The 18,592-nt window shown below is 47.7% G+C and overlaps 1 protein-coding gene across 1 annotated transcript in view; it reads right to left on the bottom strand.

Moving 5' to 3' along the window:
* The window catches only part of LOC124552266 (sonic hedgehog protein), a 548,478-nt gene that overhangs the window by 488,337 nt on the left and 41,549 nt on the right, over positions 1 to 18,592 (bottom strand). Inside the window, exons 2-3 of the mRNA XM_047126546.1 lie at positions 17,962 to 18,269; positions 16,220 to 16,415 (exon numbers count right to left, since the gene is read on the bottom strand). Of these exons, the coding sequence (XP_046982502.1) occupies positions 16,220 to 16,415; positions 17,962 to 18,269 (504 nt within the window). The remainder of the gene's footprint in view (positions 1 to 16,219; positions 16,416 to 17,961; positions 18,270 to 18,592) is intronic.

Genomic DNA, 18,592 nt, shown 5'->3' with positions numbered 1-18,592 from the left:
GTGGAATACTTAATCCATTAATGATGAGCGTCACTCTTGACGGTACATGTTTTACAATATCAATAGTAACTGGTAATGGCGCCTTGCTAGGTCGTAGCAAATGACGTACTGCAGTCTGGAACCGCAAGACCGCTACGGTCGCAGGTTCGAATCCTGCCTCGGGCATGGATGTTTGTGATGTCCTTAGGTTAGTTAGGTTTAACTAGCTCCAAGTTCTAGGGGACTAATGACCTCAGCAGTTGAGTCCCATAGTGCTCAGAGCCATTTGAACCATTTGAACCAAATGACGTAGCTGAAGGCTATGCTAACTATCGTCTCGGCAAATGAGAGCGTAATTTGTCAGTGAACCATCGCTAGCAAAGTCGGTTGTACAACTGGGGCGAGTGCTAGGGAATCTCTCTAGACCTGCCGTGTGGCGGCGCTCGGTCTGCAATCACTGATAGTGGCGACACGCGGGTCCGACGTATACTAACGGACCGCGGCCGATTTAAAGGCTACCACCTAGCAAGTGTGGTGTCTGGCGGTGACACCACATCGTCAGTCCCCTATTTTGAATGCAATCAATACTGCTCGTCCATATTTCTAGTACTGACAGTAGACCAATATACGTCCTCAGACGCTCAGTGTATTGACTGTTTGACATTACTGAACGTGTGAGGGCCACTTAAGATCTCTACACGATTTCATACGGCCCATTCGAGGATCATTTTTCACCTACGTAAAACACTGGTAGGAAATTTTTTATCAGCTGCCAAATACGTTAAAAATCTGTTTTTCCCAGCCTCATCTTAAACAATGTCTATAAAATGTATTTCTTCTGTTACGTATTCATTTACGCAACCAACATTTCATTTACGTGAAACATTTCTTCCCTTTATTGCAATCTCCACCGTCCATCCACGGTCTTTGAACCTGTTATCTTGTTGAGGACTTTTGTGTCGATATCTCTCGACCAATTTTTGGTGCTTTCATTCACTAGTGTACAGTGCACACTGTCGTAGTGTCTTAGTTTGGTCGCCTTGAGCTAGTTCTTCTCGGGGTACATAGAGGCTTTTCTGCTAAAATCTTTGAACATCTTTTCTGATCTGGTGTCGTTAGCACCTCTTTCGCCAGTTTTCGGTTGCGATATTCACCGGAGACAATTAAAGCTGCCAACACTTTCTATCTCACCGTGCCCTCTATTCAGGAAACAAGCAACAGCTTCGACATTTCTCATACACGTCAGCAAGTATGTAAATTATTAGAGTTACAGTTCTCTGCGCAAGTGCTGTACGTGTTTAATACTTTTACTAGGCCATGTAGCGTATACACTGATGAACCGAAACCTAATGACCACCTGCGTAATATCTTGTTTGTCTATCTCTGGAACGTAATACGCCAGAATTCAGCGTATCGCGGTTCCGACAGTTTGTTCAAATGGCTCTGAGCACTATGGGACTTATGAGGTCATCAGTCCCCTAGAATTTAGAACTACTTAAACCTAACTAACCTAAGGACACCACACACATCCATACCCGGGGCAGGAATCGAACCTGCGACCATAGCAGCAGCACGGTTTTGGACAAACGCCTAGAACCGCTCGGCCACAGCTGGGGTTGGGTTGTGTTGTGTACATAGTTCCGCTAGTCAGCGCGTACACAACTTTCCCACTAGAGCGCGCTCCGCTAAGCACAACAGCGCAGGCGCAGCGCTCGTCCGTCTCCGCACTACGAGATGGCGCTGCCTTAGAGACGGGCCAAATTCTGCTTCCGCCGATCCGGGTATTAATATGTAACGCAGCCAATGAGATTGCTGCTAATTTAGAACCTTTTCTCCTCGCAGATCACACTCGCGTAGTGATACCTGAACGCACGAGGTATTATAACGAGTGTACAGACCTCCGATTAGTCAGTCTGCATTTGTCTGCACCAGTCTCCATTTGTCTGTACCAGTCTATAGTCAAGTTTCAGTCTGCGCCTAATAAGATTACCATATTCCTGTACATAGCCATGAAGAGAAATGTATAGACACTTTGTCAAGTATCAGAGATATGTGAGAATAAGATTAACGTACCAAGACCAAAGGAACTTCAGATTGTCAATTGTAAACAGTATCCAGAATCAAGATAAGTAATTTCTATGATTTATATTATTTTAATAGATGTGTGTGAAAATTAATCAAGTTCTGCTTAAAGTTGGTCACTGTCAATCTGCTACTCTAAGCGTGCAAGTGGCATTTCTATCGTCTGACCTAACGGCAGAAGATAAACACGCCCCAATAAGACCACGAGACATATTGCTGACACTCGCCTACTTCGTTAGAGCGACAAGTCAAATAATCTGATGGTGTGTGTATCGAAGGTCTTACAGTACGCACACCACAGGTTGTTTGGGGGGAGAGACCAAACAGCGAGGTCATCGGTCTCATCGGATTAGGGAAGGAAGGGGAAGGAAGTCGGCCGTGCCCTTTCAAAGGAACCATCCCGGCATTTGCCTGGAGCGGATTAGGGAAATCACGGAAAACCTAAATCAGGATAGCCGGACGCGGGATTGAACCGTCGTCCTCCCGAATGCGAGTCCAGTGTCTAACCACTGCGCCACCTCTCTCCGTCGGCCACAGCGGTCGGCAACTGTCCCTATATGGTTCGTTTAAATAAATGAACAAATGATGCTTGTCATACGATTGACAGCTACTCGACGAATCCTTCGGAAGAGGGGCCAGCCACAGCACTCGAAGTTATATTCACAGAAATGGTTCTGGGACAAAGGACACCGGTTCTATCACACCTGCAGAATTGAAAAGCAATATTTTGACATTAGGTTAAGTCCAAAACTTACTTTACAGTTGGTGAGATACTTAAACTCCAACTAACCGACCTATCATTAAAAAAAGTAGCAAACTAACATTTGACTCCAGAATGAGATTTTTACTCTGCAGCGGAGTGTGCGGTGATATGAAACTTCCTGGCAGAGTAAACCTGTGTCCTGGACCGAGACTCGAACTTGGGACCTTTGCCTTTTCGCGGGCAAGTGCTCTACCATCTGTGCTACCCAAGCACGCAACTCAGTGAAAATCTCATTCTGGAAACATCAACCAGGCTGTAGCTAAGCCACGTCTTCGCTATGTCCTTTCTTTCAGGAGTGCTAGTTCTGCAAGTTTCGCAGGAGAGTTTCTGTAAAGTTTGGAAGGTAGGAGACGAGGTACTGGCAGAAGCAAAGCTTTGAGGACGAGGCGTGAGTCGTGCTTGGGTAGCTCAGATGGTAGAGCACTTGCCCGCGAAAGGCAAAGATACCATTTGACAGTTTATTACTGTATTTATCTTCTGTACTATCTAGATTTCGGCTTTTATGCCATTATTAAGTACAACGCTAAAAGCTGGAACATGCAAATAGTAAGACACACAGTAAAAAATTGAATTTTTTGAAATATTAGATGTACACTGATATAAAATTACGAGATATTCACTTACTTATTATATGGTTATTATGTCATATTTTTTGCGGCAATACAAAGCAAATAAACAAGAGACATGTACGCACTGATTTAAATTTTTACTATTGTAAATGCAAAGATAATGATTCACAACGCCACCTCCAAAGGATTAAGGTGGTCGGATGACACTTAAAAATGGTTCAGATGGCTCTCAGCACTATGAGACTTAACATCTGAGGTCATCAGTCGCCTAGAACTTAGAACTACTTAAACCTAACTAACCTAAGGACATCACACACATCCATGCCCGAGGCAGAATTCGAACCTGCGACCGTAGCGGTCGCGCGGTTCCAGACTGTAGCGCATAGAACCGCTCGGCCACTCCGGCCGGCTGACACTTAACACTTGTAAGCTTTTATCTGTGATGCTTCTATATTTATTGTGTCTTCTAGAGCTTACAGTCTTTGACAGTTACTTCTTTAAGACGTGTTAGGCTTGTTTATGTGCTTTGTACTGCCGCAACAAATATGAAATAATAATGATCTAACATATAAGTGAATATTTCGTAATTTTATATAAGTATATGGATGTGTGTGATGTCCTTAGGTTAGTTAGGTTTAAGTAGATCTACGTTCTAGGGGACTGATTATCTCAGATTTTTAACTCCCACAGTGCTCAGAGCCATTTGAACCATTTTTTTGACGCAGTCGACAAACATAGCAGTCGACAGAAGAGAATGGACGAGGCTCGTAGAGCAGGCATATGGTCGATAAGGCCCTTGTCATATACAAAGTAAAGTGAAATACAAAGGTCGGGATGTGGAAGCGTATAGAGTTCCAGAATTCTCTTACAGACTGATTGTCACTGTTACAGGGGGTCTGTTTAAAAAATCTCGCAGCATCCGTATTTTAGTGACAATGGTGTGTTGGAACAAAATGCGGTTGGCATCCCTGTACACGCCTGTGTTTAATGTGTAACTGCCGGAAGTTTCACTGTTGTATGTCTGTCAGTTGTTGTTCAGTGCTGTATTGAGTAGAAAGTTGTGTCGCAGAGTTTGCGAATTTCGAGACGGCATAGTTAGAGGAGCAAAGGGTTTGCGTTAGATTTTGCATGAAACTCAAACATTTACAGAAACACACCAAATGGTGCAGTAACCCTACGGTGTTACGAATGGTTCACACTGTTTAAAAATGGCCGGACGATGATTAAAGATGACCCTCGTTCAGGACGCCATTCGACGTCTGCCGGCCGGAGTGACCGAGCGGTTCTAGGCGCTACAAAAAAAAATGGTTCAAATGGCTCTGAGCACTATGGGACTCAACTGCTGAGGTCATTAGTCCCCTAGAACTTAGAACTACTTAAACCTAACTAACCTAAGGACATCACAAACATCCATGCCCGAGGCAGGATTCGAACCTGCGACCGTAGCGGTCTTGCGGTTCCAGACTGCAGCGCCTTTAACCGCACGGCCACTTCGGCCGGCCTAGGCGCTACAGTTTGGTACCGCGCGACGGCTACGGTCGCAGGTTCGAATCCTGCCTCGGGCACGGATGTGTGTGATGTCCTTAGGTTAGTTAGGTTTAAGTAGTTCTAAGTACTAGGGGGACTGATGACCTCAGATGTTGAGTCCCATAGTGCTCAGAGCCATATGAACCTTCGACGTCTACTGACGACGCTCCTGCCAGGAACGTCAACGAAATCGCCCGTGCCAATCGAAGTTCGACTGTCCAAGAATTTGCAGTAGAATGTGACATTTCAGCTGGATCACGTGATGAAATCCCGACACAGCATCTTTCAATGCGTCGTGTTGCCGCCAAGTTCGTCCCACGGCTCATGAGTCAAGACCAGAAAGACTTCGCCTCGAAATCTGCGAAGAGTTTTTGGATCATGCAAATGAGAACAAGATGTTCCTTACGAGACTCGTAACTGGTGATGAGACGTGGGTCTACGGTGATGATGTTGAGACCAAGGTTCAATCTTCACAATGGGTCGGGAAAGGTTCTCCACAATAAAAGCCCGCCAGGTCATGCCAAATGTCAAAGACATGCTCATAGCTTTCTTTGACGTTGAAGCATTAGTTCATCATGAATTCGTGCCAAAGGGGCAAACTGTTAATCGATGGTACTATCGCGACGTGTTGCGACACCTGCGAGAGAGAAGTTAACGGCGTGAAATGAGAGAGTTCATGGCTGAGTGGTCAGCGTGACAGACTGGCAATCCTAAGGGCCCGGGTTCGATTCCCGGCTGGGTCGGAGATTTTCTCCGCTCAGGGACTGGGTGTTGTGTTGTCCTAATTATCCTCACTTCATTCCCATCGACGCGCAGGTCGCCGAAGTGGCGTCAAATCGAAAGACCTGCACCAGGCGAACGGTCTACCCGACGGGATGCCCTAGCCACACGACATTTCCATCACGGTAGCCCACCCGCACTTTCATCCCTGTTGGTGCGCGACTGTTGCAGAAGAAACGAAATCACTGTGCTGCCGCATCCTCCATAGTCGCCTTCTGCGGACTTCCTTTTATTTCCAGATCTGAAAACCCCGTTGCAAGGACGAACACTGGGAGCTATAGACGAGACAAAAGCAAACTCACAGACGGTGCTTCGACGATCGAGCAAGAGGCGTCCCAAGACTGATTCCGGCGTTGCGAGCGGTGTACCAATTGTGGAGGAGAGTATTTCGAACGAGAACGTCACAATAAGTAAAATGTCGGCGCAGAAAACGTTTGTTCCGGAATTTTTTCAACAGACCTCATATCCATGTGCAATTTTCCACTTTACAGCAGTTACTGAAATCCCCCCAGTGGCCTTATCATTGGAGAAACCTTTAATGATACACTCCTGGAAATTGAAATAAGAACACCGTGAATTCATTGTCCCAGGAAGGGGAAACTTTATTGACACATTCCTGGGGTCAGATACATCACATGATCACACTGACAGAACCACAGGCACATAGACACAGGCAACAGAGCATGCACAATGTCGGCACTACTACAGTGTATATCCACCTTTCGCAGCAATGCAGGCTGCTATTCTCCCATGGAGACGATCGTAGAGATGCTGGATGTAGTCCTGTGGAACGGCTTGCCATGCCATTTCCACCTGGCGCCTCAGTTGGACCAGCGTTCGTGCTGGACGTGCAGACCGCGTGAGACGACGCTTCATCCAGTCCCAAACATGCTCAATGGGGGACAGATCCGGAGATCTTGCTGGCCAGGGTAGTTGACTTACACCTTCTAGAGCACGTTGGGTGGCACGGGATACATGCGGACGTGCATTGTCCTGTTGGAACAGCAAGTTCCCTTGCCGGTCTAGGAATGGTAGAACGATGGGTTCGATGACGGTTTGGATGTACCGTGCACTATTCAGTGTCCCCTCGACGATCACCAGTGATGTACGGCCAGTGTAGGAGATCGCTCCCCACACCATGATGCCGGGTGTTGGCCCTGTGTGCCTCGGTCGTATGCAGTCCTGATTGTGGCACTCACCTGCACGGCGCCAAACACGCATACGACCATCATTGGCACCAAGGCAGAAGCGACTCTCATCGCTGAAGACGACACGTCTCCATTCGTCCCTCCATTCACGCCTGTCGCGACACCACTGGAGGCGGGCTGCACGATGTTGGGGCGTGAGCGGAAGACGGCCTAACGGTGTGCGGGACCGTAGCCCAGCTTCATGGAGACGGTTGCGAATGGTCCTCGCCGATACCCCAGGAGCAACAGTGTCCCTAATTTGCTGGGAAGTGGCGGTGGGGTCCCCTACGGCACTGCGTAGGATCCTACGGTCTTGGCGTGCATCCGTGCGTCGCTGCGGTCTGGTCCCAGGTCGACGGGCACGTGCACCTTCCGCCGACCACTGGCGACAACATCGATGTACTGTGGAGACCTCACGCCCCACGTGTTGAGCAATTCGGCGGTACGTCCACCCGGCCTCCCGCATGCCCACTATACGCCCTCGCTCAAAGTCCGTCAACTGCACATACGGTTCACGTCCACGCTGTCGCGGCATGCTACCAGTGTTAAAGACTGCGATGGAGCTCCGTATGCCACGGCAAACTGGCTGACACTGACGGCGGCGGTGCACAAATGCTGCGCAACTAGCGCCATTCGACGGCCAACACCGCGGTTCTTGGTGTGTCCCCTGTGCCGTGCGTGTGATCATTGCTTGTACAGTCCTCTCGCAGTGTCCGGAGCAAGTATGGTGGGTCTGACACACCGGTGTCAATGTGTTCTTTTTTCCATTTCCAGGAGTGTATTATGGATTTCATCCGTGCTGGGAGGATTCTGATTTTGTGTAAGTGCGCCTTATAGCTTATTAACTGTAAATTCATTCAAAATTATGTCTGCCTCGAGAGCGCGCTGACAGATCCGAAGGCGATAAATGGCCCTCCCAACGTATAACATCCACCTGCTCTGTTGACCCGTGTCCTCTGATTTCCCCCATTCTGTTCTCTTTTGCTTAATCAGCAAACAACGCGCGAATCTGCAAGAACAGGGCTTCCTTTGTGAGCGGGGCCTTGTTCCCACATATAGGGCAACCGGTCGCTAACCAGCATCGCTGATACAGGTCTAAGGGCAGAGTGACCTTGGCACTCCTAACCTACGTAAACGAAGCCAACGTATGCACCAAAGCCACAGGGAACCCAGTGAGCATGGCGAAGTCAAACTGTATCGTATGAAGAGAGGAATACGGCTCAGACTGACGATTGTAGTACAGCAGGTGTCGAAGTATCTGGGTGTTAATAAATTCTGGAATTCACTCCCTTGGCTAACGTCTTCACAGCCACTGTAAAACTTGAACAATTATGGGACATTATTTCTAAAAAAAAGTTCTTCACCCTCATGATACACAAAAAAAAAAAAAGTCAAGGTCAAATTGACTGTTGACAGATTGTCTTAAAAATATGAAAAGGATTTTCAGACACCGCTAACAGTCGCTAATTTTTGTTGATTTACTTAAAGTTCTTATAAACAAGCATATAACGAGATACAGACCTCGTCTATAGAATACAATGGCAATTCAAAAATGATATCACAAGACTACGCAAAGATATCAAAATTATCCTTTACAGTTTCGATATGTGCTTTCGTCATGAGAGCCACAGCACAAGAAGACAGCCATTTCGTACGAGGAGAGTGATCATTTAAAAGTGTTTACCACGTGAACAGTAGGCTAAAAAAGAAGGGAATATTTCCTTGCATTAGGTTATCCTGATCTTTCTCCGCAGCATGGCCATCGCACATACCAAAACCGTTTAGAACAACTTCAATATCTATGCGCACTTTTGTTAAATGATTTGTTTTGTATTGCCATTGTAACCTGAGGACGAGGTTTGTACCTCGAAACATGTTGCTTTGTTAAGTAATTGAAGGCAGTCGAGAAAAAATAGTGATTGGTACCAGTCTCTGAAAAATCTTAACACAATAATGCAGGTATTTCATAATCTGTGAGAGAAAAAGGATTCTGTCACATACAAACGGAATAACACGTCAGCTTAGAACCTTATAAGGGAGCGATACACCTGATGGGCCGTCGTTAACTGAATTGATTAACAGTACACATTACACCTGAATAATGACTGAAAGTTTCAAATCTTGACGTTTGTCGCACCAGTGAAAGAGACAGTGACACATAATAAGTAAATATCTACCGGGAGTGATTCATAGCCAGACTGAATTTATTAAAATGGCATAAGAAAAAGGAAGCAGTGGTTAACTTCTGAACACAAAATAGCAAAGATCGCCTTGTCAAGACGAGGTCTATAGCGCCATACTTTAATAAACAGCCGGCCGCGGTGGCCTTGCGGTTCTAGGAGCTGCAGTCCGGAACCGCGGGACTGCTACGGTCCCAGGTTCGAATCCTGCCTCGGGTATGGATGTGTGTGATGTCCTTAGGTTAGTTAGGTTTAAGTACGAGGGCAGTTCAATAAGTAATGCAACACATTTTTTTTTTCTGAAACAGGGGTTGTTTTATTCAGCATTGAAATACACCAGGTTATTCCCCAATCTTTTAGCTACACAACACTATTTTTCAACGTAATCTCCATTCAATGCTACGGCCTTACGCCACCTTGAAATGAGGGCCTGCATGCCTGCACGGTACCATTCCACTGGTCGATGTCGGAGCCAACGTCGTACTGCATCAATAACTTCTTCATCATCCGCGTAGTGCCTCCCACGGATTGCGTCCTTCATTGGGCCAAACATATGGAAATCCGACGGTGCGAGATCGGGGCTGTAGGGTGCATGAGGAAGAACAGTCCACTGAAGTTTTGTGAGCTCCTCTCCGGTGCGAAGACTTGTGTGAGGTCTTGCGTTGTCATGAAGAAGGAGAAGTTCGTTCAGATTTTTGTGCCTACGAACACGCTGAAGTCGTTTCTTCAATTTCTGAAGAGTAGCACAATACACTTCAGAGTTGATCGTTTGACCATGGGGAAGGACATCGAACAGAATAATCCCTTCAGCGTCCCAGAAGACTGTAACCATGACTTTACCGGCTGAGGGTATGGCATTAAACTTTTTCTTGGTAGGGGAGTGGGTGTGGCGCCACTCCATTGATTGCCGTTTTGTTTCAGGTTCGAAGTGATGAACCCATGTTTCATCGCCTGTAACAATCTTTGACACATGACGAGCAAGCAATTCTGCACAGATGGTTCTCCTTTGCTCTTTATGGTGTTCGGTTAGACAACGAGGGACCCAGCGGGAACAAACCTTTGAATATCCCAACTGGTGAACAACTGTGACAGCACTACCAACAGAGATGTCAAGTTGAGCACTGAGTTGTTTGATGGTGATCCGTCGATCATCTCGAATGAGTGTGTTCGCACGCTCCGCCATTGTAGGAGTCACAGCTGTGCACGGCCGGCCCGCACGCGGGAGATCAGACAGTCTTGCTTGACCTTGCGGTGATGATGACACACGCTTTGCCCAACGACTCACCGTGCTTTTGTCCACTGCCAGATCACCGTAGACATTCTGCAAGCGCCTCTGAATATCTGAGATGCCCTGGTTTTCCGCCAAAAGAAACTCGATCACTGCCCGTTGTTTGCAACGCACATCCGTTACAGACGCCATTTTAACAGCTCCGTACAGCGCTGCCACCTGTCGGAAGTCAATGAAACTATACGAGACGAAGCGGGAATGTTTGAAAATATTCCACAAGAAATTTCCGGTTTTTTCAACCAAAATTGGCCGAGAAAAAAATGTGTTGCATTACTTATTGAACTGCCCTCGTAGTTCTAAGTTCTAGGGGACTGATGACCTAAGAAGTTAAGTCCCATAGTGCTCAGAGCCCTTTGAACCATCTAATAAACAAAAAGTTAATACCTCCAAATAAAACCTGAAATTTATCATTGCTTCACCAAATCCTCTCCTCTTCATGTTCAGGAATGATATATTACGACATGACCACTCCTCCTAAGGGGAAAAGCGGAGACAGTTGACTAGTGTCTGGGGCGCTGAATGATGATATCAGTACCTAAAAGTCACACATTCATTCTCACTCCAGTCTGAGAATTTGAAAACCATAACAGAATTTCCATTATCCCTTTTTACATAAGGCATGAATAGAGAAATACATGGACGTGCGTACAGACAAACATGAGCCTGTCACCACCAACGCTCTACTTGGAGCTGATGGCATTCTAGGCTCATCTGAAGACCATCCACCCTGGTCAACTTTCTACATCCTCAGAAGAGTACTTATCCCATTTCTGAACACCCGGAAAACTTTCTCATTTTTACGTCCAATTAAGTTAGGAATCCGAGGGGGAAAAAAAATCCCTCTCGCCAACATCGCCGCAATATATCGTCAGTAGATGCGACCTCACCCCAGTTCCCACTAGAATAGAGTGTATGAGAGAGAAGGCTTTACTACAGGGTGAGCATAAAGTCCTTCTCTGACGACAAAAATTTATTTCTAAAAGACTGTGTTAGATGGCGGATTACCTCATAAGTGTTTTTATGGATACACTTCCATACATTTACACAATTTTTTGGTAGTGGTAGCTTAACTCATGACGTTTTTTGTGGACACATTTCTTCATGTGCTCTCACCGCTATTTATCTTTCCGGACAGATGGATCGATAGAGACAGCCCAACGCGATGGCCACCACGTCCACTACGCACACACCGAATTGAATTTTTGGTGGTTTACGTTGACAATAAAGTACACTATGTGACCAAAAGTAACCGGACACCTGGCTGAAAATGGCGCCCTCCATCGGTAATGATGGAATTCAATGTGATGTTGACCCACCCTTAGACTTGATGACAGCTTCCACTTTCGCAGGCATACGTTCAACCCGGCGCTGGAAGGTTTCTCGGGTAATGGCGGGCCATTCTTCACGGAGTGCTGCAAAAATATGGTTCAAATGGCTCTGAGCACTATGGGACTTAACTGCTGTGGTCATCAGTCGCCTAGAACTTAGAACTACTTAAACCTAACTAACCTAAGGACATCACACACATCCATCCCCGCGGCAGGATTCGAACCTGCGACCGTAGCGGGAGTGCTGCACTGAGGAGAGGTATCGATGTCGGTCGGTGAGGCCTGGCACGAAGTCGGCATTCCAAAACATCCCAGACGTCTTCTATAGGATTCAGGTCAGGACTCTGAGCAGGACAGTCCATTACAGGACTATTATTGTCTCCAGCCACTCCGCCACAGGCCGTGCATTATCAAGAGGTGCTCCTCGATCTTGTTGAAAGTTGCAATCGCCATCCCCGAATTGTTCTTCAACATTGGGAAGAAAGAAGGAGCTTAAAACATAAACGTAGGCCTGTGCTGTGATAGTGCCTCGCAAAACAACAAGGGGTGCATGCCCGAGGCAGGATTCGAACCTGCGACCGTAGCGGTCTTGCGGTTCCAGACTGCAGCGCCTTTAACCGCACGGCCACTTCGGCCGGCTTTTCCACTGTTAAATCGTCCAATGTTCACGCTCTTTAAACCAAGCGATGCGTCGTTTGGCATTTACCGGCGTGATGTGTGGCTTATGAGCAACTGCTCGACCATGAAATCCAAGTTTTCTCACCTCCCGTCTAACTGTCGTAGTTCTTGCAGTGGATTCTGACGCAGTCTGAAATTCCTGTGTGATGGTCTGGATAGACGTCTGCCTATTACACATTACGAACCTCTTCAACTGTGCCGGCCGGTGTGGCCGAGCGGTTCTAGGCGCTTCAGTCTAGAACCACGCGACCGCTACGGTCGCAGGTTCGAATCCTGCCTCGGGCATGGATGGGTGTGATGTCCTTAGGTTAGTTAGGCTTAAGTAGTTCTGAGTTCTAGGGGACTGATAACCTCAGATGTGAAGTCCTATAGTGCTCAGAGCCATTTGAACAATTTCTTCAACTGTCGGCGGTCTCTGTCAGTCAACAGACGGGGTCGACCTGTACGCTCTTGTGCTGTACGTGTCCCTTCACGTTTCCACTTCAGTATCACATCGGAAACAGTGGACCTAGGGATGTTTAGGAGTTTGGAAACGTCGCGTGCAGACGTATAACACAAGTGACACCCAATCACCTGACCACGATCGAAGTCCGTGAGTTCCCCGGAGCTCCCCATTCTGCCCTCTCGCCATGTCTAATGACTAGTCGCTGATGTAGAGTATCAGGCAGTAGGTGGCAGCACAAAGCACCTAATATGAAAAACCTATATTTCTGGAGGTTTCAGGATACTTTTGACCACACAGTATATTTTGTTCATCTGTTCCTGGTGTGCATCTCTAACGCGACGAATATGAGGTGCTGTAGAGGCGGTGAAGGAAGAGATATGGTGGCGTGGAGAGAAATTCAGGATCGATTGGTATAAGTTCAATAACAGAAATGAGACGTATATCACGTAATCACACATTACCAGAACCAGTTATGAATTCAATTAAGCCCACATTCAGGTTTCATGCAAACCCAGATTTATTGAGGAAGTGTATTCACGGAAAGACACAGAATGCAAGTGAAAGTCTGAATAACTTAGTTTGGATTCTGTGGACTTGAAGTACTCAAAATAGGTGTCTAGATGCAGTTTTATGTTACAATACCGGAAATAAGCGGTGCAAGCCCCCTCCATGAAAAACACGACCGCACCATATCACCACCGCCTCCGAATTTTACTGTCGGCACTACACACGCTGGCAGACGACGTTCACCGCGCATTCGCCATACCCACGCCCTGACATCCGACCGCATACCCACGCCCTGCCATCCGACCGCATACCCACGCCCTGCCATCCGACCGCATACCCACGCCCTGCCATCCGACCGCATACCCACACCCTGCCATCCGACCGCATACCCACACCCTGCCATCCGACCGCATACCCACACCCTGCCATCCGACCGCATACCCACACCCTGCCATCCGACCGCATACCCACGCCCTGCCATCCGACCGCATACCCACACCCTGCCATCCGACCGCATACCCACACCCTGCCATCCGACCGCATACCCACGCCCTGCCATGCGACCGCATACCCACGCCCTGCCATCCGACCGCATACCTACGCCCTGCCATCCGACCGCCACACCGTGTACCGTGACTCGTCACTCCACACAACGTTTTTCCACTGTTGAAGTGCTGAAGAGATTTGGTGCAGACGCTGGTGTGTTTATAACATATGCATTTTACACCATCGGCGACAGCAGGGTCGAGCAAGCTAACAGATCGGTGTCTTACCTGTAATATAGGGCAGGCAGATTCGAAGAGGAGAGAAGAGAAACCTGGAGGATGAGTATCAGTATGGAGGATTTTAAAATTGAGGTGACCTTGTTACATGTACAAGTATGAGAGGAAAATAGTTGAACCACATTTTCTCTGTGTTTCATTTTTTACGTTATTAGAAGCCTTTTCTCAAAAAGTATATGGTCTAGTGGTATAAAGTTTTCAGGAACTGTTCGCAGCTAAAAAATACGAGATTCTACAATGACATTCTGATTTGTAGGAAAAAAAGTTAATTTTGGATGTGAAAAATTAAAAACTCTGTTAATAATACAATTTGTACCATAAAATGATAATCAGTCGTCTTATAACCTTCCCAGGACACTACAATAAAATTTTCAGATTAACTGCATGTTTAGAGTTATGGCTTTTTATAATAAGTACATTAAAAAAATTAAAAATTCAGATTTCTGGCAAAATATTAATTATGCGTATTTTATTGTATTTTTCATTAAAACACAGCTCTTTTGCTTTACACATGCAAAATTTTAGATTTGTGCATTAATAAATATGACTGTAATGATTTTTTAAATAAATGTTTATATTTTGCATTACATCCCCCCTTAAAACCAAACATTATCCTTTGACGTATATCTCACTGCTTGGAGCGCTAGTGTTGCTCTAGCTGTCAAACAGTAATAAGACCAAAGAGTGTCTTGACTGTCCTCACTAGACTGTGCTACTACCACACACAAAGTGGCTTCCATTGGAATATCTGAAATGGCGACCCTGACAGGACTCGGTGTCTCCCTGAAAGCATTAGAGACTAACAAGGGGAAGGCCTCAGACACGGCCAACCGACTTGGCTCTAATTTGGCAGGTCGCTTGTGTACAACCTAAAATGAAAGACTCTAAGATATTTTGGGTCAACACCCCCACGATTTTGAGAAAATCACCCCTGAAGGTTATGACGATCAATCGACTCAAAATTGGAGGGATCGATAGATAATTGTAAATAGAGCATTTTTCATCGTCAGGTATGGGGTCCACAAACGCATAGTTTTCCAGAAATCGAGGAAAGAAACTTTTACAACTGCCGCTTCTGTACCCACATGGTAAACACTTTTCGTGACAGCCGCAATAGCGCAACGGCCAAGGTAAAGCTGGCACGGTTGCTCAGTGTGTTCGGTCAGAGAGCTGGTTGGCTTCTGTAATAAAAAAAAAACTTAGTGGAAGGATCAACAAACGAACTTGAATGGATGTCATCCACAACGACCAAACCCAACGATCAACAACGAACAAAATGAAAAAAAAAAGAAACAGAAAAAAACGTAACTGTCTGGGAATCGGAAAACCCGGGTTCGAATCTCGAAGAAACTTAGCGGATGTTATTCTTTTTGTTTGTATTTTTCCATATCTCAATTGATAGGGATAGGAGGGTTATTTGCCTACCTTATTATTATCATTCCTTATTGATTTACTTACCTTATTAACCCTGTTATATCTATCAATTGAGATATGGAAAAATACAAACGAAAAGAACATCCACTAGGTTTCTTGGAGATTCGAACCCGGGTTCTCCTATTCGCAGCCAGTTACCTTGGCCGTTACGCTATTTTTTTTTTAATCTCATTTTGTTCGCTTTCGTTCGTTGCACCTGCTCGGTGCGGACGTCGTAAGATATCCGCTTAAGTTCGTTGTTGATCGATTAACTGAGGTTTTTTTTTTTTTTTTTTTTTTTTTTTTTTACAGAGGGCTGCTAACCCTCTGACCTAACACGCTTAGCTACCGCGCCGGCATGCTATCGGTGCTGTCGGCGAAAAGCGTTTACCATGTGGGTATAGAAGCTGCAGCTGTAAAAGTTTCTATCCTCGATTTCTGGAAACGTTTGCGTTTGCGGACCCCATACTTGATGATGAAAAATGCTCTATTTACAATTATCTATCAATCCCGTCGATTTTGGGTCGACTGCTCGTCATAACGTTTAGGGGTGATTCTCTAAAAAAAGCAGGGGTGTTGACCCAAAATATCTTAGATTCCTTCGTTTTAGGTTGTACACAAGCGACCTGCCAAATTTGAGCCAAATCGGTTGGCCGTGTCTGAGGCCTTCCCCCCCTTGTAAGAGGGGAATGCGAGGCGCTGCGGACTGACCTGCGTCATGAGCCTGTCGGCGCCGGTGCCCTCCTCGTCCTTGAAGATGATGTCGGCGTTGTAGTTGGGCACGAGGTCCCGGAAGCGCTCGTCGTTGCGCGTGACGCGCTTCTCCGGCTTGCCCGCCGCCGCCATTGACACCTCGTTCACGTTCGGCACGTGCTGCTTGAAGACGAGCGGCGTCAGCCTCTTGCGGCTGGGTCCGCGCCCGCCGCCGCCCCGGCCGGGCCCGCAGCCGAGCACCACGGCGGGCACCAGCACCACCACCAGCGCCGCCACCACCACCACCCACGCCGCCCTCATCGTGCCTCTGGCTGGCGGCGCATCGTCGACGCCGCGACGCCCTCCACCGGTCCCGAGGACCGCCCGCGCACTCTCTAGTCCGTCCCGTCCGGCGTCCGGACGCCTCCCGACCTCCACCAGTCCGATCTACCACCTGATCCGGAAGTCACTCGAGGCACCAAACTGCACACCTCAACTTTCCCAATCAGTCTCACCGCCCCTTTTGGAGGGTCACTCTTGGCAAACGACGAATTCGACACGAGGTCACTCCGAGTCGAGGCACCTCGATACCGGCTGCTGAGCCCCCGATTGGTGTCACTTCGGAAATGGCCGGCACCTGTTCTACTCGCAGGTCCACACTTGTCAAGCACCACCGCACCCAACACACCGAGACACTCTGGGTCTGTCACTCACACGATAGCAACTGGCCTCGCAGTCTGACACCGCATCCCATTTTCGCAGAGCCCTGACACACCCGAGTGCTCTTCACCAGTCGAGTGGACAAGCTCAGCAGCACTGCAGGAGGAACACTGATGGCAACCCACTCAGGAGTTTATAACAGTTGGAATCCACTGGTTAACTTCTTTCAGGAATTCTTCCAAAATTGCTCAACACCGAACAAGAGAAGTCACTCCAATGGAATGTCTGTGAACTCTCGTAGATTTTACAAGTCCGAGGAACTGTGGCAGTACATCAAACTAATCAGTCAGTCCCTAAACACTGTTCCAGTTGGGCACTTTAGGGTACAGAGAAGCAGAGAAGGGCGTTTTTTTGGGGGATGTTGACAAATGGGTGGAAATATCGTGAGAGATTGAGGGTCTATGAAGAAGCTAGCCCTTGCAGGGGAGGGAGTTTACCAGTGGCGAAGTAGTAGGTTCCAGGACTGTACAGATTCCACCAGATATCTTCGTGCCAGAACTGGCTGGTTCAGTAGCGAGATTTAAGAGGTAAATAGATCCCTGCGTAGGCTGTACCCTGAGGTCTGGACCGGCCTGGAGGTCCCAGTTGGTAGTTCAGAGGAATGGTCGTTCAGTGTTTTTGGGCAGTTATTGAGAAGTAAGAGAAGTTCTCGTCGGAGAGCGAGAGTCTCACATGGAAGGGAGTCTTCACCAGTGGAGAAGAGTTGTGCGTTGCGAAATTCCACAGATTCCACCAGGCGGAGTGGAGTCACCGAGGACCCCGACGAGTCTCGGTCGTTTTTTTGTGGGCGAAAAAGGAAACCGGCGATGACGGCAGGAACAGATGAGGCGCAGGAGGGGGTGGGAGAAAGAAAGACAGACGAAGAGAGAGAGAGCAGTTTCCAAGGCGAGGCGAACGGACGTTGCGTCCCCTCTCCCCGGGCTGGAAGAAGCTGGAGCTCGTTCCCAGTGGTACAGGGGGCGAAATAATAGCCCGGGCCGGGCGCTGGCGCGAGGGAGTGGGGAACAAAGAGGCGAAAAAAAGGAAAGGCGGCGACTCACACGCGGACACCGCGAGAGCGAGAGGGCCAGAGAGCGGAGAGCGGCCGGTCGGAAAAAGGACGGCGAGGACGAAACGAGCCGTGCGCAGCGGCCGGCAGGTGAGAGCGGGGGCGGTGGCGGGGGAGGGGGAGGGGCACCTGCTGCCCGGCTGCTCCCTGGCTGCTCGCAGCTCGCTCCGGAGACACTTGTTGAGCGTCCGACCTGTTGCGCTGCCGCGGCGGAGTCGAATCCACTGCACTGTGGGTCTGGTCGCGGTGCGGCTGGCTTCGGCGGTGATGGGAGGTGGCAGTGTCCTCTGAATCAGTTAACTGAAAATAAAAAGAAAAAATTGTTTGTTAATCTCCACGACGCGTTTCGAAAGTGTAAACCTTCATCATCAGGAGGATTTACGTTTGTTAGTATGACAGACAGGAAGACAGTTATTGAACTATATGAAATAAAATGGTCACAAATTTTTAGACAACATAGTTGTGTGGAGATGACAGCGATTAATTTAGGGTGACGACTCTAGCGAGTGACCAAATGGCGTAAATTGCCCTGAAAATGACCCCATCGCGGGTTGAAACCGTTGGCGGCAAAATAAATAATGGGATTGTGATTGGCAAATGGCTGGCTCTGAGCACTATGGGAC

The sequence above is a fragment of the Schistocerca americana genome, chromosome 10 (assembly GCF_021461395.2).
Source record: "Schistocerca americana isolate TAMUIC-IGC-003095 chromosome 10, iqSchAmer2.1, whole genome shotgun sequence".
NCBI lineage: Eukaryota > Metazoa > Arthropoda > Insecta > Orthoptera > Acrididae > Schistocerca > Schistocerca americana.
The sequence above is the reverse complement of the archived record's forward strand: the minus strand, read 5'-3'. Positions and strand labels throughout refer to the sequence as shown.